At 60.1% G+C, this 21,483-nt stretch overlaps 2 protein-coding genes across 2 annotated transcripts; one reads left to right on the top strand and one right to left on the bottom strand.

Annotated features, from left to right (window-relative positions):
* On the top strand, positions 1-7,660 carry PLCD4 (phospholipase C delta 4). Its single transcript, XM_026078060.1, has 15 exons — positions 1-25; positions 383-541; positions 974-1,202; positions 1,461-1,590; positions 2,162-2,393; positions 2,860-3,061; positions 3,451-3,595; positions 4,284-4,436; positions 4,972-5,112; positions 5,502-5,658; positions 6,112-6,228; positions 6,569-6,747; positions 7,037-7,172; positions 7,262-7,411; positions 7,557-7,660. The coding sequence occupies exons 1-15, from the start codon at positions 1-3 to the stop codon at positions 7,658-7,660; spliced, it is 2,259 nt and encodes a 752-aa protein (XP_025933845.1).
* A 1,191-nt stretch (positions 7,661-8,851) lies between these two features.
* On the bottom strand, positions 8,852-21,443 carry ZNF142 (zinc finger protein 142). The gene is made up of 9 exons (XM_026078048.1): positions 21,291-21,443; positions 18,936-19,274; positions 17,662-18,309; positions 17,067-17,321; positions 15,629-16,441; positions 15,143-15,320; positions 11,185-14,419; positions 9,945-10,050; positions 8,852-9,496 (listed from the first exon to the last, which is right to left on the bottom strand). Exons 2-9 carry the CDS (start codon positions 19,216-19,218, stop codon positions 8,997-8,999), a joined length of 6,018 nt encoding a protein of 2,005 aa, XP_025933833.1. The 5' UTR covers positions 19,219-19,274; positions 21,291-21,443; the 3' UTR covers positions 8,852-8,996.
* Positions 21,444-21,483: the final 40 nt, after the last annotated feature.

Below are 21,483 nucleotides of genomic sequence, written 5' to 3'. Positions count from 1 at the left end.
ATGGCATCGCTGCTGTGCAACGCCCGTGAGTGTCCGGCGGAGGGGAGGAGCGGTGGCCGGGACAGGCATAGGTGCACAGAGTACTGGGTGATCCAGACTTGCGCCACGTGCAAATCTGGCCCTTGGCCCCCTTGGGTGGGTTGGACTCACCTCCCCGTGCCCGGARAGCTCCCCTACCTTACTGTGGCCATTGGGATCAGGACTGACAGAGCCAAGGGTGGATGTGCTGAAGGGTTGGTGGGGAATTACCTTCTGCCTCTCGTGTCTTGGGGTCTGTTCCTCCTTCATCCCAAATTGAGGGCTCATGCAGGGTCCCAGGAGCTGGAGGGAGCCAGGGAGCAGTGCACAGTGTCCCAGTGATGCCGCCCCCCTCTGCCCCCAGGCATCCAGCTTACAGAGACATTGGAGCAGATGCAGCAAGGGACACTGATGCGCAAAGTCAAGTCCAAGAGCTGGAAGAAGCAGCGCTACTTCAAGCTGCAGGAGGATTGTATGACCATCTGGTACCAGTCCAAGAGGACGGGCAAAATCGAATCTGCCTGTGAGTACTGGCTGCTGTGTGCTGCCCACAGTGTGATCATTAGGGTTCAGAGTGAACAAGGGTGGAGATTCTTGGATGCATGTTTATATTTATGTGCTGGGGCATTCAAGAGCGGCTGTGTGTGCGTCTGTGTGTGTGTGTGTGTGTATAGGCCACTCTCACCCACACCTCTCCCTGAAGCACTCTGCTTTCCAGCAGGACCAAAGGGTTAAAGGCTGAAAAGAAATTGCTACTGGACACAAAGCAAAGGTCCTGCATCAGAGGGGTGGGCAAACGGACAGAAGCATGGATGGATGAGTAGCTCGATGGGTGGATGGAGGGACAGATGGATGAATGGATGGAAGGAGGCATGGATGGAAAGACAGCGGTCTGTGGGCAGTGCCCCCTGCCCTGCAGTCCTTGTCCCCCCTAGACAGACCTCCCCTCCCTTAGTCTCCATCAGTGATGTGGAGACGGTGCGGGAAGGACACCAGTCAGAGGTGCTGCAGAGCCTGGCTGAGGAGTTCCCCCCCGAGCGCTGCTTCACCATCGTCTTTTATGGCCGCCGGGGCAACCTGGACCTCATCGCTGGCTCAGCAGAGGAGGCACAGTGCTGGATCCAGGGCCTGYGCCAGCTCATTGAGGTGGCCACCAGCATGGACCAGAGGGAGAAGATAGACCAATATCCTTCCTGCAGGCACCACTCTGGCCACTCTCACCAACTCCTGCCCTCCTCACCTAGTCCTGCCCCCATCTCCTTCCATCCCCTAGGCCCTGCATCTCCAGCCCCAGAATGTGCTTGTCTTCTCTGGGTCTCACCCTCTGTGTTGGGGTGGAGAGAGCGACGGCAAAAGGAAAAGAAGCCCTTTGATATTCCCCAGCCCCTTCTGTCTCAGCCCCCAAGGTTCTTTTCCTTAGCATCCGCCCTGGGGCTTCGCACGTGGATTCGTGACTGGTTCCAGAAGGCTGACAAGAATAAGGACGGGCGCATGAACTTCAAGGAGGTGCAGCACCTCCTTAAGATGATGAACGTGGACATGAATGAGGACCATGCCCTGCGACTCTTCCAGGTAAGCACCACACCTGAAGGAGAAAGGTTAGAGGGCTACAGCAGGCTGTACAACCCCTCCTCCCTCCAGAAGGATGTGCTCATTTTCTTCCACCCACCCACCCATCCGTCCACCCRTGCATCAACCTGCCAGTCCACCAACCCACCCCTTCCATCCATCCATTTATTTGTCCACCCCGCTACCTGTTTATCTGTCCACCCAGTCAAACAGTCACCTGTTTATTCATCTGTTAAACCAACCAGCCAGCCAGTTGTCCGTCTGTCCATCCATCCATCTGTCCACCCATCCATTCCTCCATTCATCCATTTATCCATTTTTCTATCCATTCTTCCATCCATCTATCCATTTATCTGTCCACCCATCCAGCCCTCCATCTGCTGATCCATCCAATGATCCATCCGTCTTTTTACCCATCACTCGATGTCTACCATTGCTGCTGGGTCTCCGTGCCCTCCACCGGGAGCAGAGACGAGATGCTGCAGAGGGGGTGGGTGAAGCCCCCTGTGGCCCCATGGGGAGGCCAGGGTGCCTTTCATTGGCTTGGCATGGTGCTGAGTGAGCTCCCTTGCAGGCTGCTGACAAGTCAGAGTCGGGGACGCTGGAAGGGGAGGAGTTTGTGCTCTTCTACAAGGCTCTCACACAGCGCGAGGAGGTGCTGAGCCTTTTCCRGGACTTCTCTGAGGATGGGAAGAAGCTGACACTGCTGGAACTGGTGGATTTCCTGCAGCAGGAGCAGCTGGAGAGTGAGGGCACGGAGGAGCTCGCCATGGAGCTCATCGACAAGTACGAGCCGTCAGAGACAGGTGAGAGCCAGCTCTTGGGCCTCACAGCCCCACTGGTACCTGCTGTGCCGGGCCATGGGCATCCCTACCCAGAAAGGGGCTGTGATTTGCTCTTGGGAAAGGAGAAGGCTGATACCTGCAGCCCCAGGGTGGGCTGGTGGGCATGGGGAGAGGGCTCACTGCCGCCTTGGGTGTGAATTGCATGCAGTTCCCCTTTCTTTGGTCCATTCCTGTGGGGTGGGTTAGCCAGACCTGTACTTCTCTGTGCAGAGCCATCCTGGGCATCCTGGCAGCCCTGGGGTGCCAAGCTCTGGATCTGGGCACCGCTGCTCCCCTGGGCACCCCCATGTCCCCTTGTGCCCCCAGCCTGCCTCTCACAGCAGCTGTGCCCATGGGGTCCAGGATGCCAGGAGCCACCAGTGGCCCTGTTTGTCCCAACTCGGCCCCCGGGTCACCGGCAGTCGGTGAACTCCCTGTCTGTGTCCAGCCAAGGCTCGCCACGTGCTGAGTGCTGATGGGTTCCTCATGTATCTCTGCTCCCCGGAGGGCTCCATCTTCAACCCCCGGCACCAGGCACTTTGGCAGGACATGACCCAGCCGCTCTGCCACTATTTCATCTCCTCCTCTCACAACACCTACCTGATAGAGGACCAGATCCGGGGCCAGAGCAGCATCGAGGGCTACATCAGGTAAAGGGCTGTCCCCTCCTGGCTGCCCTCCCAGATGCTCTCCTGCCCCGCTGCCATGCCCCAGGCAGCTACACAGGGCAAATCCAGCAAGGGGAGATGCTCCCTCTGGCTGGGAGCCAACCCAGGGCCTTGCGCCCCCAGGGGCACCCGCTCCACGATGCAGCTCCCTGTGGTGCCCACCAAGGGGGTCCCTTCTGGGGACACCCAGCCCAGCTCTCCCTGCCTCACATACAGCAGCATCCCCCACCCCCACCCCACCAGCAATTGTCCCCTGTCCCCAAGATCAGCGTGGTCCCTGTGGGAAGTGACACCCACAGCCAGAGGGGGGATGCCAGGGGGGCCAGTGGCCTGGCTGGGCATGGGGTACCAGGGCTACTGCCCACCTGTAGGGCTCTGAAACGGGGCTGCCGCTGCCTAGAGGTGGATTGCTGGGACGGGCCGAATGGGGAGCCCATGGTGTACCATGGCCACACGTTCACCTCCAAGATCCCCTTCCGGGAGGTGGTGAGCACCCTGGGCAAATACGCCTTCCAGGTAGGGCACCCCTTCCCCGGGTGCTGGGTGCTGAGGGGCCCATGGTGGTGGTGGGGAGCCATGGCTGTGGTTGGGGGCAGCAATGGGTCTCCGGAGGGGAGCGGGGCTGCAGCAGGGCTGGCCCCATGGTGGGGAGAGGAGGGTGGCTGTGGCCTTTCCCTGGGAACAGCACTGTGGGGACTGACCCACAGCCCTGCGTTGTGCCATGCTGGGGGCTGGGGGTGCATGCGGGCGCAGTCTGCTGGGGGCATTGGGGCGAGATGGGGGCTGAGGGGTTCTGGGGGGTGGGTGAAGGGGTGTGATGGGGGGTGCTGGGGTGGATGGGGGGTGTCAAGGTCTCAGGAGATGCAAGGACCCTTCCCTGGCGTTGACCATGCCTGGGCAAAGCCCTTGTGAGCACTTGCAGCTCTGCCCAACCTCAGCGAAGCTGGTCTCCATTTCCTGTCCATGTACCTGGGCTGCACAGTGCTTCAGAGCCCACCCCAGAGGTGGCTGCCCTCACCCTGCCCCTGTCCCAGCCTTGGTGGTGTGGGGTCGGGCAGGGAGGTGCAAGGCACTGCACAAGTGCAGGCACCACCAACCATGGCGGTACTGGCGGCCTGTGGGGCTCTGCTGTCCCTCCAGCTAGAGGAAAGCAGCCCCACATCCCTGTGCCCCCGTGCTTCCCCCCTTGCACATCGCCCCCCAGGCCTCAGAGTACCCAGTTATCCTGTCGCTGGAGAACCACTGCAGCGTGGAGCAGCAGGATGTCCTGGCCCAGCAGCTCAAGGACATCCTGGGGGAGCAGCTCCTCACTGCCACCACCGAYGGGCGCATCCCCACCCAGCTGCCATCCCCAGAGGTAGGCACAGAGCATGGCCATGCTGGGCATCGCTGTCCTGGATGGGAGTGGGATGAGGAGGTGCCCTGCCACTCCCCGCTGATTGGGTCCCACTCCAATATCTCCTGCCTGGGAGCAGGAGTCTTTCACCAGAGAACCCAGGAGTCTGGGGACTTCCACACACAGAGCAAAGGCTGACCCTGCCCCAGCATAGTCCTGCTCTGCTGGGGGAGCAGAGAGGCACACAGGGGCCTTGGGGACATCATGTACTCATACGATGCCCAGAGCTGTCCCCAAGGTTGTCTTGTGGGGCCTTGCAGAGCCAGAGGGACAGAGCAGGGTGGAGGCCTCCTAGCCCCAGRCTGTGAGACCCCCACAGGTGGCACACATGCCTGTGTGGCCTCATCTGTCCCCTCCTGGATGCTGAAGGATGGCTGGTGGTGCTGGCCCCAGGCAGCGTGAGGTCCCAGGGGACAGTGGGGCCCATGCTGACAAGGGGGAGCCTGGCCCCCTGAGGTTCCTGCACAGGGCCACCTCTCCATCCCCAACCCCATAGGAGCTGAAGCACAAGATCCTGCTGAAGGGGAAGAAAATTGGGCGGCTGGAGGACACGCTGGATGGGCCAGGGGATGAGGCGCCCGAGATGTCTGATGAGGACAAYGGGGCAGAGGCAGAGGAGGAGAAGCGGAGGGCGAAGGTGGGTGCCCAGGATCGGGAGGGGCCAGGAGCTCTGAGCCTCCTGGTCATGGCTGTGGGTTGCGGTGATGTCCTGACACCAAGGGAGAGGCAGYGACCATGGGGGACATCACCAGGCAGGGGTGCTCCCCTTTCTGCCCCTAGCCATGCCAGCTCCCTGTGGCACAGCATCCCTGTGGCAGCACCATGCCAGGCGTCCCCAGCGTGCTCTGTTTCTGCAGGGCCATCAAAAGGATGTGAAGGGCTCCGCTGCCACCCCAGCATTCCCCGTGGCCACTCTCAGCTGGCTGGGGCTGCCCTATGGCCCCAGGCTGGCAAAGCCCCCGTCCTGGGTGAGCGCTGGGGGACAGTGCTGCCATCAGAGGGACCTGACGTGGCTCTGCCTTGCAGAAGGACAGGGAGAGCCTGGCACAGGCATTGTCCGACTGCGTTGTCTACTGCAAGAGYGTGTCCTTCCGGGGCTTCCAGGAGGCCCGCAGCCATTCCCGGCCCTCTGAGATCTCCTCCTTCGCCGAGGCCAAGGCCAGGAAACTCATCCGGGAGGCGGGTGAGGTGGAGGAGGCTGAGGCATGGGGGGGAGCAGAGCAGAGTGGGCAGGCAGCTTCCTCAGGGGTAGGGTTGAAGTCCCAGGATACTGGGGTCCCCTCTCTGTCTAAGAGAAGGGAGGGGGTTTAGGGCAGCAGGGCCATAAGCTGGGTTGTTAGATCTGGCAGGCAAGAGGGGTTTAGTGGATTAGAAAGTGCGGCAGRACATGTGGGTTCCTTGGAGGGGAGAGGGAGGAGAGTTTATGCATGGATGAATGGGACGGTGGGTGGATGATAGTTGGATGGATCAATGGATGGGTGGTTGGATGGATGGGTGGATGGATGGATGGGTAGAGGGTTGAGTAGGAGGATGGACAGCTGGATGGATGTGGATGTGCTGCTGGGCAGCTCAGGGTCTGGGTGGCTGTGCAGGCTGGGGGATAACCCCACGAGTGGCCCTCATGGTCCATCCCTAGGAAATGAGTTTGTTCGCCACAACGCCTGGCAGCTGACACGCATCTACCCCAGTGGGATGCGGACCGACTCTTCCAACTACAGCCCCCAGGAGATGTGGAACGTGGGGTGCCAGATCGGTACGGCCCAGGGGCATCAGGGCTGTGGGCTGGGGAGGTGTCTCTGGGTCCCGTGCCAAGGACACCATCAACACCCATATTGGTGCCAGCTACACCCCAGGCTGAGCCAGTTTTGGCTGCAGGCTCTTGCCCTGACTTGGGGAGCCAAGGGGTATGCAGGCATTGGTGCCTTGTCCTCCAGCATAGCCCTGCATTTCTCTGGCCACAGGGTCAGGCTATTTCTCATCCCCAAGCTAGTTCTTGTCCTCCAGCTGCAGCAGGGCAYGGTGTCTACAGGGCAGGCACTGGCATTCTGGTGCCCTGTGCCCTCCCAAGCTGTTTCCCTGCCTCCTCCCCCCAGTGGCCCTGAATTTCCAGACCGCCGGCGCAGAGATGGACCTCTGTGATGGGCTCTTCAGCCAGAATGGCTGTTGCGGCTATGTGCTCAAACCATCCTTCATGAGGGACAAGGGGACCCTCTTCAACCCTAGTGACCCAAGCAGCTGGGAGAGCCCTGGCCCCGTGACCCTGACGATCCAGGTATGGGACCAAGGGGAGACCCGAGGGAGCAGGGATGTGCTGAAACTACCGTGTGGGTGTGCTGGGTCTTTGCCCAGATCTGGGGCTCCAGTGGTCCCACCGGGCTGGCTCCCTGCACCATGCTCTGCCACCAAACCAGCTCTGGAGGCAGGGATAGGGCAGAATTGGTCACCCCAGATTGTGTTGCATGCTCAGTACCTGGGCTGGGCAGTGTGCCAGAGCCGAGGAGCATGCCAGCAGATTGGTTTGGCTGCTCCCCAGCTCATAGGGTCCCTACCCCTGTGTGCAGGTGATCAGTGGGCAGCAACTGCCCAAAGTTGCCAACAGCAAGGCTGAAGCTGTCATCGATCCACTGGTGCGCGTGGAGATCCACGGGGTCCCTGYAGACCAGGCCCACCAGGAGACCAAATACATCGAGAACAATGGTGAGCCCCACCGTTGGCTCTGGTACTGGGCCCACACTGCCCTGGCCCTGCCCTCTGCTGCCCTCCCAGAGCCTGCTCTCCCTTCCCAGGGTTTAACCCCCGCTGGGATGAGACGCTCCAGTTCCAGCTCCATGTGCCGGAGCTGGCCCTTGTCCGCTTCGTGGTGGAGGATTACGACAAGACGTCCAGGAATGACTTTGTGGGCCAGTTCACCCTGGCCTTCACCAACATCAAACCTGGTGAGCCATCGCTGCCTGGTGGTGGAGAGGGGGCCAGGGCAGCACCACAGGGGTGTCTGGGCTCAGCTGGGTGCTACAGAGCAGGGTGGGAGCCAGGGAGGGTGCAGCGCCAGCAGTCACCCAGAGCCTCACTGTCCCCCTGCAGGCTACCGCCACATCCATCTCCTCTCCAAGGATGGCACCAGCATCCCACCATCTTCACTCTTTGTCCACATCCGCATCACTGAGCCACCTGGTCCCGAGGAGTGAGCCCCTGGGGCAAGCAGGACCTGAATGGAAGCCATAGACCCGGCCCAATTCTGGCCTGAGTGGCTGGGGCCATGGAGCCAACCACGCCAGCCACCCTGCAGTCGATCCGTTTGTGTCATCCCTCCGTGTCTTCGTTGCTGCTGTGCCCTGGTTCACAGTGACCTCCAGGGGCTGGGAAAAAGCACCAAGTCTAGGACCCTGCCTCCCATCCCCCTCCCTATGCCCTCATGCAGGGTCTGTGCTGGTGCAGCCCTCTGTGTCCCCCTCCATACAGCCCATTCCAGCCCACAGATGTAGCTCAGCCACAGGKAAGAAGAGAAATGGTGCAGGACACCCCAGCTCTGCTGCACAGGCCCATCCCTCCCCAACTGGGAGAGCAAGGCTAGAGCCAAGTGAACCCCAAGACAGGGGAGAGCTAGGAGAGGGATCGGGCCTCACCACACCCCCATACTGTAGAGCTCCCCCTGCCCATACAGTCCCCAGGGATGCTCCACATCACTACCCTYGCACCGTCCTTTCTATCTAAACAATGTAATAAAGAGTCCTGTGACAAGCAGACTGGAGTCTGGGCAGCAGTTCTGGGGACAGACTTGCCCTGTGTGCATTCAGGGAACACAGTCCCTAGAGGCACTTCCCCCTGCTTTGTGAACCTGCTCCACAGCTCTTACTGGGCTCCAGGGCACCCAAGGACATCAGGGCCTCCCTCCCTGCAGCCTTCAGCAGGGCAAGTCACCAGGGCACAGCCTGGGAAGTGGTGGGAGTGCAGGGCTGGCTCAGCATCACAGCATTCCTGAGAGAAAGCGGCAATGCTAAGGGCTGCTGGACAGAGTGCCCTTTCCCCCCAGGCACCAGGATCTGCTTTGCCCCACTTAAGTGTCCTGCTGAGATGTGGCTGCTGCCTAGAGGTGTGGGATGGGGTTTTGGCCCTAGCCCTGCATAACTGGAGCAGGCTTAGCATGATCCCCAGGGCCTGGTCCAACCCGGCCAGGGGCTTCCAGATTCCCCCACGCACAAGGAGCCCAGGAGGTGCTCCCAGCTGAAGAGAGAGAGCCTGCTGGATAAGGACATGATGGAMAMCCWYTCCYKMRGGARWGGKTKAACGAGGAGCAAAAMCCAGAGCTACCCCAAGGCTCACAYCACCCCAGCCCCAAATTTGAACAGGAGGACACAACACAGCCCAAACAASCCAGATTAAAAGGAGCTGAGAGATTCCTTTTATACAGCCACATATTTTACATCCCATATACATATATGCCTATACACACACATACATCTCTGTAGAGGGCCTGCATTTACAGGGTCTTGAAGCAGCCAGGGTCAGGCCCAGGTCCCTGCCTCACTGTGGGGCACCATCMTTTGCTGTAGGGCAGCCCCCTTCCTGCTCCAGCCCGGGGGGCCCCTTGGCCTGGCTCTCCACCTGCACGTCATGGAGGTGGACGGTGGGCGTGCTGGGGTCCTTGCCCACCCCCTGGCTCAGATCACCAGCCCCGCGCTCRGGGTGGTGCCGCTGGATGTGTTTGATGACCTGGAACTTCTGCTTGGCCTTGTAGGGGCAGTAACGGCAAAAGAAGGGGTGCTCGTTGGTGTGGGTGAGGTAATGGTGGCGCAGGCCGGCTGCCCAGCGGAAAGCCCGCCCGCAGGCATTGCAAACATACGGCTTCTCCTCGCTGTGCTTCTTCAGGTGGGTCTTGAGCAGGAAGCGGGTCTTGAAGGCCTTGCCGCACTGCTCGCAGATGAAGGAGCGGGCCTCCCGGTGCCGCGTCTCCTTGTGCACCCGCAGCGCATCTGCCCGGTTCGTGCAGTACTCACACTCGTCGCAGCGGTATGGCTTCAGGCCTGTGGTGATAGGAAGGGGCTAGCACCGGGGCCAGAGGGATGGTACCCTCCCACGCATGGCCCTTCTGCAAGCCTCATGCTGCCCCATAACAGAGCATCCCAAAGGATCCCCACACCTTGTCCTTATGCTGGAAGGCATAGCCTGTCTACTCCCCTGCAGGAGCACCCCAGGACCCCTCATTTCCAAGGTACTGTGTGGTCCTAGGGTCTGTAACATCCAGCCTTTCCTCCTACCACCTTCCCCACCCCAGGGCTGCAACTCCAGGAAATCGGGCAGCGTGCTGGGATGTTCTGCCCCACTGAGGGTCTGGCCACTGCTTCCCCCTTCTCCAGCTGGGTCAGTGGCACTGGGGGAAGCACAGAGGTGCCGTCTGCACAGCGCCGCAGCCCTTCCCAAGCCACCAGGGCTGGCAGTGCACCACAGCCCATCCCTGCCGGCCACACTCACCTGTGTGCTTCGTCATGTGGTACTTGAGCTGATTCACCCACTTGCACTTGTAGCCRCAGTCTGGGCACAGGTATTTCCGTTCCTCCTTGTGGATCCGCATGTGATACTGGGTACAGGGATGGCAAGGACACAGTCAAGRCTGGGCTGTGGGGCAGCCTCATGCACGGAACCCACCCAATGCCCCATCTTGGCACCATAGGGCATCCTCTAGGAACACTCCCTCTGGTCAGGATGAGGCTATGCCATCCTCCCTGGGAATACACAGGGCTCTGGGATGCTAGGGAAGGACTCGGAGCCRGGCCTGACATCTCAAACTGCAAGGGGCAGGAAGGGAAATCAAGTAGCCTGACAGAATATGGAGAGATCCACAGCAGGGTCAGGACAAGACTTTGATACTTCTGAGTTTGCTCTGTTCCAGCRTATGGAGAGCACAAGCTCCTCTCCCTAGTTTGGTATTTAGGGAAAAGTCCAAGTTCAAAGGCAGCCTAACACAGTCCAAGGCTTGCTACAGCAAGCTCTGGTCACTCCCAAGCAGAGTGCTTCAGGACAGCCTCACCCAGGCAGCCCCAGAGGGCTCTAGCTCAGCCTGGCCATTAAAAAAGTCAATATTCCTTTTAGCAAAACAGACCATTTTCTTTCCATTACCTCACACCTGACTCCTTTGTTCTAGAAAAGGCTCTTTGCCATGTGAGAGGATAATCACCTACAAAGTGGAGCAGATGCAACCACTGGCCCCCAGTGCTACRCTGCCCTGCGGAGGTACTCTCTCCAGAAATATGGGCAAGGACCTCTGCTCGTAGGGGAGCTGAACTTTTCCTGTGCCATGTCTAGGCTGGCACCACAGGGCTTATTGCAAGCCAGTGGGCAGCCATGCTTGGCTTTGTGTAGTGCCAGGCTGCCCTGTGACCCGGGACACAGCTGGTTGCACCCAAARGACACTGAAGATGTCAGTAGGAACAGGACTGAACTCACACAGGTGCTGATATTTTTGCCTTGCTACAAATCCCCCTTTCCCCTTACCAGGAAGGGCAGGGAGCAGGGTTTAGGAGAGAAACATGTTAACACCCACACGTGTCTTTTCTGCTTGCCTCCTATTCCTGTACTAATTCCAAGGAAGAGGAGAGAGAGGGAAAACTTCCCCCTGAAAGTTTCTTTTTCCCCAAATCCCTGTGCCCGTATCCCCACCAAACCCACACAGATGTAGAAGGTATGTCCTCCCATCCCCAAGYAAAACTCTCACCTTGAGACGTGAGGGGTCAGCACAGGCATATTTACAGAGGTGGCACTTGTAGGGCTTCTCACCGGTGTGGATACGGATGTGCCATGTGATCTTCTGCCTGTTCTTGGTGGTGTATTCACAGTCCGAGCACTTATAAACACGGGTGCCCCCATGGCCCTTCATGTGCTGGTCGAAGACGAGTTGGTGGCGGCAGGCAAAGTCACAGAAGGGGCACCGCAGGGGTTTATCCTGGGGGGCAGCTGGCTCGTGGGCCTCCACGTAATGCCTCACCAGCTGCTGCCGTTCCTTGGCTGCAAAGCTGCACAGCTCACAGCGGTGGCTGAAATGCTGCTTCTTGTGCTCCTCCAGAGCATCCCGGGTGGCGAAGGTCTCTTTGCAGGTGCYACACTCCAGGTGCGGGTGCTGCTTTTGCACGTGGCACTTGAGGGTGGCCTCGCTGTGGCACACAAAGCCACAGCGTGGGCAGCCATAGGACACTTTCTCCTCATGCCGCCGCAAGACGTGCTGCTTGAGGGCTGTCTCGGAGCTGAAGCGGGCCTCGCAACGGGAGCAGCCAAAGTTCAGCTCTCCACGGTGGCAGCTGTTCACATGGCGGGTGATGTCATTCTGCAGGTAGCTGCTGTAGTCACAGAGCGGGCAGAAGTGGGTGGGCGTCTTCTCRTGCACCCGCAGGCGGTGGATGCGCAACTTGGAGTTGGTGCCGAAGGTCTGGCTGCAGATGCCGCAGGCGATGCGCCCCACGCCAGTGTGCAGGGACTGGTGAGCCTCCAGGCGGTACCGCCGCGTGGTGCTGAACTCACAGTAGTGGCATTTGTGCGGCTTCACCCCTTCGTGCTTAATGCGGATGTGCTGCCGCAGGCACCGGGCTTGCTTGCAGGTGAACTCACACTGGCGGCACTGCAGCTGTGGCCGCTTGCTGTAGTGCTTGCGGTGCAGCTTACGGTGCAGCCGCAGGGCCTTGGCCACCTTGGAGGTGAAGGGGCAGGAGGCACAGCGAAACTCACCCAACGTCACGCAGCCCCTCTTCTTGTGTGTCTTCATGGCCCGCTCCTGGTGGCAGGTGAAGGAGCAGGTGGGGCAGGAGAAACGCCTCCTCTTGGGAAGCGCAGCTTTCAGGGGAGCGACGTCTGGCGGGGGCTCACTGGGCTGGCCTGTCTCACTGCCAGCCGGGTCTCCCTCAAGGGGTTTGGTGCTCTGGCATCCATCCTCYTTGGGATGCATGATGTGCTTCTCGGCATGGTGGCTCTTCAGGGCCCGCCGGGAGCGGAAGGCCGTGGGACACAGGGAGCACCAGAACTGCTCCAGGCTCCGGCACCCATCCTCCACATGGGAGGTGATGGTGGAGACACGGGAGCACGCAAAGGARCAGGCATTGCAGTGCAGCTTCCCTCCTTCCAGATGGTATTTCGCAGAGGTTTTCCCAGGCTGGGAGGGACAAGCAGCTCCACCTGGCTCAGCTGGGTCCCCTTGCTGTGAAGACTCTTCCACCATGTCTGTACTGTCATCTGGGAGGGATTTCTCAAGGGCAGGACTGTCCGAGGTCTGTTCCTTGGCTAAGGGACTGCCTGAGGCCTGCGTTTTATCAGGTATCAGTTCCACATCCCAAGGGGTCTCAGGATGCCCAGACTCCTCCAAGCCTCCGCTATCACTCTCCAATGTTTCTGGACCATTGTCACCAGGCTGGCTGGCAGGTTGGCACAACCCAGGCAGYTCCTGAACAGCTGGTTTGAGGGTCTTGTTCTTCTTCAGGAGGACTGGGCACTTCTTGAGGAGGTGGGTGTTGAGCCCCCTTTGCTGCTTGAAGCTGGCACCACACTCACRGCACACAAGCGGTGACCGGCGGCTCTGACAGCTGGCTTTGGAGTGMAGGGACATGGACTTCTCCTTCCGCGTGATGTACGAGCACTTCTCRCACTTAAAGATCTGGCTCTCTGACTGCACCACCAGCATCTGCACCCTGCCCTCCAGCACCAACGTCTCTGCCTGCTCCTTGTCCTGCTTCCGCAGTGCCTTCAGYACCGACTCTGAGCCACCCTTTGCGTCATCACCAGAAGGGGCTGCATCCTCTGAGGCGGGTGGGCGACTCTGCTTGGCTGTCTTCAMCACACTAAGCCAGGCCTCTGGCAGCTCGACTTGGCTGTTCTCTCTCATCTCAGTGTCTGCAACCAGCTTGTGGAGGTCTGAGCACGACCCCTCAAGGTGGCCCATGTTCTCCCCAATGGCATCTTTTCCCTGGCTGTCTCCTGCCATGACACTGCCCTCCAGCCTCACTGCTCCATTCCCGTGTGCATCTGCCTCATCTTCCTCAAAGTCTGGGATGTCTTCAAGCGCATTGTCATTGTCCTCCAAGCTAAGGTCATCCCGGGAGCCCAGCACCTCATAGGCYGCAGGAGGCTCCTTGCAGGCCAGCATTTCCACACTCTCTGGCTGTGATGCGCAGGCATCTCCAGCCAAATGCTCCAGCACAGGGTCGGATGAGACGTTCAGGGCCTCCAAATGCAAGGTGCAGCTCTCAACCACATCCCCAGAAGCAGTGAACTCAGCTGAGCCTGAAGCAGGGTCAGCTTGTGCACAGGGATCTCCCAGGGCATCGCCWGCAACGGGACAGCTCTGCTCCCCTTCACCCACACATCTCCCTACCTCGGTGCTACCCTCTGGCACAGCATCACCCTGCCCAAGAAGGGGTACCACCAATGCTTGCTGGTAGCTCTCTTCCTCCTGGGACGCCAGCTGGAGCGGCTTCGCTTTTGCCCACTGCTCCTTGCCAGAGAGRTGTGAGCCAGCATCTGAACGCAGGGCTGTGCTGAGCTCACAGCCAAAGAGTGCCTCGGATGAGCTGATCTCCAACTCCTTGCTGGCATAGTTTTCCAGCCAGTTCTTATCACCAGGGACATAACCGTGAATCTTGCGCTTGTGGAAGAAGAGGCTGGTGTTGCTGAAGGTGCAGTATGAGCAGAGAGCACAGCGGAACTCCTTCTGCTTGGTGTGCTTGCAGTTCTCRTGGTTCAGCAGCGCCTGCTTGTACTTGGTCTGGTAGGTGCAGTACTGGCACTGGAAGATGGGCACCTGGTAGTTCTGCGAGTGCTTCGCCTGCATGTGCTTCTGCAGCTCGTACTTGCGCTTGCAGGCAAAGCCGCACACCTCACAGATCAGGCTTTTGCCCTGATGCCTCAGCTTGTGGCTGCTCAACTGGTCGGCACGGTGGCACCGGTATGAACACTGGTTGCATTGGTACCTAAGGGGGAAAGCAGAGCTGGTCAGCCAACATGAGGMACTCGGGCAGGCTGAGCCCTACCAGACACACTGAGCTTTGCTTTCCCATCCCAAAATGKGCAGCAGGGGTACTGTTCGGTTCGCTAGATCCAACCTTTGCAATCAAGGCAGCTCTTATCACCAGCTGTTCCTCCTTGCTGCAACTCTTGGCACTACTGGTACTTTGCACTCCCAGCCTGGGGACAGAAGCTAGGTTCCCTGGGCATCTCACAAAGTAACTGTTGGGCGTGTGCACGCATGTACACACACACCCCACTTCACACCAACAGCATTTCCAGCATGCCTGCAGGCAGACTAGACACAAAGCATGGTAAAGTGATAATTCAGAAGTAAAAACACATGGGGGCAGACTCCTGCATGTGCCCAAGGCTGCTTTGCTTACGCTCTAAGCCAGGTTTGACAAGCATCAGTCTCCATGACCYTGGGCTCAGAGCTGTGCTGACACAGTAATACATTTCTCAGGGGTACTGGAACACCAAAGACAGCTTTGCCCCCACAGCACTATGTTGGCAACTCCTCAGAAGCTCAAAGGCTGCATTTAATATGTACCAGTCAGTGCAGGCTGCAGCCACCCCTCAGGGATAAGAGAGCCTAACACACGATGCAGCCCAGAGCAGTGGACCCCTAAAGCAGGGGTTGGGGAGCCTTAACTATGCCTAGGCTGCCTGGCCTGGAAGTGTAGTACCGGAGATCTCCAGTGTGCTTGCGCATGTGGACATTCAGGTAATGCTTCCACTTGGTGATATATCCGCACTCGGTGCACATGAAGTTCTTGTCATTGGAGTGGGTCAGCATGTGCTTGGACAGGTAGCTTACATCCCGGCACGTGAAGTCACACAGCTCACACTTGTGGGGCTTCTCTCCTACAGACAACACAAGCACTTTCAGCATGATGGCCAGGTGGGGTAGTGTGTTCTGCCTCCCTCTGCAGGGAAACCACAGCTTGGCAGGAGTTTGGGGTAGCTGGGATGGGGGCACATCATGACTCCTGGGCCTGCTGCTGGTGGAATATGCAACCAACCTGCTCAGCTAAGTGACACTATGGTCTGCTGCATGACAGAGCTGGCAATGGGCCACAGAAGTCCTGCCCCAGCCCTCCCTGCCCACCCAGAGCAGGGACAGGACCCCACATACTGGCTAGGCTCTCAGAAGTTCCTCAGCAGATACCTACCTGTGTGCAGCAGCATATGCCGGATGAGCACCCTCTTGTGTGCGGTGGCAAAGGTGCACTCAGTGCACTTGTGGATCTTTTCGTTGGCATGCATCTTGCCCACGTGGTCGTGAAACTCTACGGGGTTGAAGGTGGCGTAGGGGCAAAAGCTGCACTGGAGTTGCTCGCTGCCTGGGTGCCCCTGCTTCTTGTGCTTGCGGAAGACATGCTTGTTGGAGCAAATGAAATCGCACTGCTGGCAGTGGAAAGCATAGTGGGTTTTTCGATGAGCCTCCATGGCCTCAGCTGTGCCAAAGAGCAGCGAGCAGGCATGGTACTTGCACTCCACTGCCTTGATGCCGTGAGCGTCCTTGAGATGGCGGACAAAYTCTTTCCGGTCTTCAGCACAGTAGTTACAGCCTCCCTGGAAGCAGTTCAGCCTCTTAGGCTCAGCTTTGTGAGTCTTCAAGTGCTCTTTGAGGGCCTGGCTGAGCCGAAACTTCTCCTCGCAGACAGGGCAGGAGTAGACGTCAGAGTAGAAGTTGGAGATATCCTCATGCATGCTGGCCATGTGGCGGTTGAGGGCGTTCTTCTCGACCGAGCTGTAGTGGCAGAGTGGGCAGCGGTGGGCCTTCTCRCCCGTTTCCCGCATCATGTGAATTTTCAGCTTGCTTTTGCTGGTGAAGTACTTGCGGCAGTTGGGGCACTGCAGGCTGGGGTCGGGGAAGTGCAGGTGAAGGTGTTCCACCAGGTGTGTCCGCTTCTTGAAGCACCGCTTGCACTCGGGGCACATGTGGGTTTTGTAAAGGTACTCAGAGCCCTCCACAACATCCCCTGTGAGAGGCAAGAAGGGGGAGCCATCAGCAGGAAAGAGATGGAAAAATAGGGCACAAGCAGATGTTCTCTCCCCAGTCCAKCTATGCTGGAGCAAGGGGTTATCACATACACAGCCAYGCAGCAGCTATATGCTGGGAGGGACTGTCCCCACCCTGAGCCACCGGCATGGTTCAGATGGGATCTTTCCAGCTCAACGCAGGCAAAAGTGATCCAGCATAGCCCAAATCAGGCCTGCCCACATGCCCCTGCTCCCCAAAGCCAGGCCAGTCCAYCTGGCTCAAAAGGACACCCATCTCCCAGGCAGCTGGGATGTACACAGCTCCGGTTCGGCTGCAGYGTGCCCTGCCTTTGGCCAACCAGAGCCCAGCAGCAGCTGGGGACAGCTATCAGGAAAGAAGTGACATTTTCGCATGGGCAGAAGGCAGGGAATAGGGGAAACACCGCACTGCAGGACACATGCAGGAGATCTGAGCAGAGAGGGTCCAGGGGCAGGATGCCATGGGACTCTCAGGTCCCACAGCCCAGCCCATGTTTCATTACCCATCTCTGTATTATGCTGCCCCTTCCCAAACAAAAGGCCCAAGCAGCTCCCAGTACAACCCCGTGATGCTCTGTATCATACCTTTGAAGTGCTGTGCCCGGGGCACCTTGGCTTTATCAGGAGCCTCCTTCCCATCCTCTTTGGTGTCACCCTCATAGGGGCTCTCTCCATCCTCCTCCAGTGACTCATCCCCACCGCTCTCTGAGTCCTCTTCTCCAGTCAATGCCTTCTGCCCCTCCAAGGAGCCCTCCCTGGTGCCTGCAGGCTCTGCTGGCCTGGCTGCTTCTGCTTCCCAGCCAGGGTGGCAACTCCCTGCATCCTCCTGGCCTTCTTCCACTTCAAAGCAGGAAGAGAGATCACAGATCACATTCCAAGCGAGAGGCAGCCACCACCCCTTGCCCACAGACGTGCAAGAAACTTCCTGCTGAGAAAAGGGGGCTCTCCAGGGCCGTGGGTGGCCTCTCCACAAACCATACTGCAGCAGGAAAAGAGCTGCAGAAAGCCACTGGACTGCAGGGCTCCCTCAGCCCTCCAACAGCACAGCCTGGACCCCCACTCCTCCCAGTTGTAACTGGGGCGCACGGACCYAGCCAGCCCCTGCAGCACCCACAGGCTCCAACCCTGCCCAGGACAGGCCTCCCCACCCAGCCTTGCCCCTGGCCCAACCGAGCCATACCTGACAGCAGGACACAGGGCTGCTCGAGGCTGGTCCTGGCCAGGGCAGCCGAGCTGCAGGTACTTTCTGTCACCCGTGTCTCGGTGGGGGGCTTCGCCGCGTGGCCCTTCCTGTGCTGCCAGAAGAGCTTGGCATTGGCAGTGACAAAGTCGCAGCGGCTGCAGTGGAAGGGGAGGTGGGTGCGGTGGTGCTGCTCCATGGCCGGACGGCTCGGGAAGAGCAGGGGGCAGGTGCGGTAGGCGCAGGACACAGGGGAGGCCCCGTGCGTGTGACGCAGGTGGCTGCGCAGTTGCTTGCGGTCCTCTGTGGCAAAGTGGCAGCCCTTCTCAGGGCAGGGCAGGGCTCCCTGAGGGCCCCGGTGGGTCTTGAAATGCTCCTTGAGTTCGCCAGGCTGTGCAAATGCCTCCTGGCAGATGGGGCACAGCAGGCGCTCAGGGGCAGAACCCTCCTGCCYAGCTGCTCCTGGTGGCTCCGAGCTCCTCGCCTCGCTCTGCTCTTCGCTGGCAGGTGCCGACAGCACCCCAGCAAGCTCCAGTTGTCCTGGGGGTGCCAGCAGCAGGCACTGGTGCTGGGACAGCAGGGAGGGCTCTGGAAAACTCTGGCTGCACCTCTTGCAGAAATACGGCTCCACCACTTTGACCAGCACCTCTGCACAGAGCCAAGGGTGAGCATTAGAAAGAGCTTTTGCCTGCCCCAGAGCTTGGGACTGGTGGTTTAATTCCAGCTTGGGACCTGGAGGATAAAACCCTGTGACCCTGAATTCCAGTTTAACAACTATACTTTTCTCCCCACCCTGGGTATCCCCAGGATGCATGTTCCCATCAGAAAAGGGACAGCATCATCTAGGCAATGACGATGGTCAGATCCCTCCCTTAGCACCTTCTAGGCACCCAGAGCTCCGAGACCAGCTCAGCTCTGTTTCTAGCAGGATGCAGCCCACATTGGACGTGGGTATGAACTGCATTGGGAGAGGCAGCAGGCTCTGGGATGGAAATCTCTGCCTGGGACAGTTCAGAGCAACCCCATCAACAGGTGCAAGGCTCCTGTAGGCACCCTTCCCCATCTGCACACCCAGCTTGAGCTGCATCTGTGCTGAACAGCAGCACTGCACTCAGGAGGAGCGCAGGGTCAAAGACAGTAGGGCAYCAGGATGTCCCCAGGTTGCTAGCTAGAGGGGACAGGGCTCTGTGGGGTCACCCCACATTGCCCTGGCTGGACTGCTCTCCCTCCAGTGAGCCCCAAGAGCCCCATGCTGCCCTCCCTGCACCCTGTACCTGTGGCATTGGCTGCATTGCTCAGCGCCACATTGCCAGCCACAGTCTCGATGAATATCTCCATGTTGCTTCCYTCCGCATGAACCCCTTCTCCAGGCATCGAGGCCTCGGCCAGCAGCAACCTCTGGCTCACAGTCAGTGGGGGTGCTCCAGTCAGGCCAGCGCTGGCAGCACCAGGGCTTCCCACAGCTCCTGAATCTGCCGGTGTGGGCAGGAGCAGCTCCGAGCACAAGGCCTCCATCTCCCCACCAGCAGCCTCAGACGTGGCCGTTTCCACACTCATTGCCTTTTATCTGCTGCYGGGTGCTGGCTCCATGCCAGGCAGGAGGGTCTGTGGCTCTGAAACAGATGAAAGAGCTTAAATGAAGGTGAATCCAGGAGCCCAGGGGTCCTACAGGACCAGGGATCCCAGCATTGCCCGTCTTTGAGGTCTGTGGGACAGGGGCCAGCAGCCAGCCCTGTTCTGCACAGCACCAAGCACATCTGAGCCACAATGAGGGCCATGCCACAGCAGCAGGTAGGAAACAGCGCTCTGAGCGTGTAGCACGTGGCGAGAGCTGCAGGACTAGGCACGCTGGAGGCATCCCAAGTCGCGCAGCTCACGGTGCCCCACCAACCCTCAATGGCTCAGCCAGTCCGACTGCGAGATGGCCTCAGTGACACAGCCCGGTCCTGATGCCACAGCCCAGACCTGCCTGAGCAGAGGCCCTGACAGGATTCTCCCTGTGACCAGCCTCGGCCCCATCACCCAGATCTACCCAGGGCCAGGCCTGGATCCCTCCCCGGTCTGGGTGCCTGCAGAGCTGGTGCCCACAAGTATTGACCACCCAGACCCAACAGCAACTGCTGCGCCCCTAGCGCTTCGCAGAGACTTGAGCTTGACATCGCTCCAGGGCTTCCTCAACAGCAGCTGTGACAAGGCTATTTCCAGTGGGGGGGTCCCATCCAAGCACCTAAATCACCCTTGTGTTCCTGCAGCAGGGCAGTGCCTGGGCACATCTGGCAAGGTGCMCAGCAAAAGCCAGAAGCCAGAGATGCACAGGGCCCCTCGCAGCACACACCCCTGGCCCAAGGGACACCCTCGCAGCATGGAGTGCTTCCCAGCATCCACCGCCTCCCTGGATCTTATCTCACACACGGCAGGAGTGTATCTAGACAGCAGGCATGCATAGGGAGCAAAGATGCTGCCCCGTTTGCGCCACATGGTGCCCCAGGGCCCTCTTCCCAGTGGGCAAAATCCCCCAGACGTGCTTCCTTATYCTTCTTGCCAGACCTGCCTAATCCCCTTCAGCATCTTCACACTCCCCTGGATTGCCTCTTTTCCCTGTCCTAAATAGGTGGCAGTGGTGCTCAGAGCACCTGAGCATGAGGTGGCCAGCTGTGCCCCACTGCAGTCACCCATGGGTGCTGGGAGGCTTGAGGGGAGCTGTGCCTGGCTCACCCAGGGCCCCAGGACACAGGGCAATGCAGCCCCCATGTGAGATTGGTGGTAGCCCCCTTCTCCCCAAGGGCCCTTCGTCCCTGTCMCTCGTGGGGTCCTCCAGCCCCTGGCCATGCCCCAATCCCCAAATGCCCTCCTCTAGGAAGTTTTTTTCCGTCAGCACCCACCTCCTCTCCCATGGGTGCCTCCTTGCTCCTCCATCCTGCTCCCCAGGGGACCGCTGCTCCTCTCCCCTCACCCTAAACCACTATGGGGAATGCTTTCCCCTGCCCCCTACCCCTCAGGGAAAGGCCCCTGCCCTGTATCGCCCCATGCCTCCCCTGCACTCCCTCCCAGGGGAAGGCTCCCTCCATGCCTCAAGACACCCTCCAAACCCCTTCCCCACCCCCCACAAAATACGCCCTCCCCAGGGCAGCCCCGCTCCTCCCTGTAGCTCTCCTAACACACGGAGGCCCCCCAGCCCCAGCCCGGCTCCCCTGCGCCCCTCTCCGCACCTCACGCCGGTGCTGCCCGACCCCTGCACGCCCCACGCCTGGCACCCTGCTGCCCCCGCAGCGCCCCCCACCTCCCCACCAAATGCACCCATCCCTGCACCCTCCTTCACCCCAGCACCCCCTCTCCGTACCCCGCTGCCCCAACACATCTCGACGCTCCCCTCCTGCCCCCAGGCCCTGCACCCCCGATCTGTGCCCCCAGGCCCCCCCGCCCCCGGTGCCCCCCAGGCCCTGGGCCCACCCCACACCCCCGCTAGCCCTCTCTGCCCCAGCCCTGCATCCCCGTCGTGCCCCTCCCTGGCCTCCATGTCCCTCCCCGCGCCCCCCTCCGTGCTCCCTCCTGCCCCGGCGCCCCCAGTCACCACACCTGTCCCCGGCGCCCCCCAGGCCCTGCACCCCACCGCCGCCCCCGGCCCCCACCTGCGGGCCCGCCGCCGCCGCCACCGCACGTCCCCCGGCGCCGCGCATCTCGATGGTGCCCGCCGCGCACCGGGCAGGAAGGAGCGTCGCCCTTTGTGCAGCTCCCCCAACCGCTCTGCCCCGCCGCCTCCGTTCCCCTGCCCCTCTCTATGGTGCGTGCCGGGAGTGGGCCGGAAGCGGCGGCGGAAGTGCG

Source organism: Apteryx rowi, unplaced genomic scaffold, assembly GCF_003343035.1.
Source record: "Apteryx rowi isolate R43461 unplaced genomic scaffold, aptRow1 scaffold_47, whole genome shotgun sequence".
Classification (NCBI taxonomy): Eukaryota; Metazoa; Chordata; class Aves; order Apterygiformes; family Apterygidae; genus Apteryx; species Apteryx rowi.
This window is presented reverse-complemented; position numbering and strand designations above follow the sequence as displayed.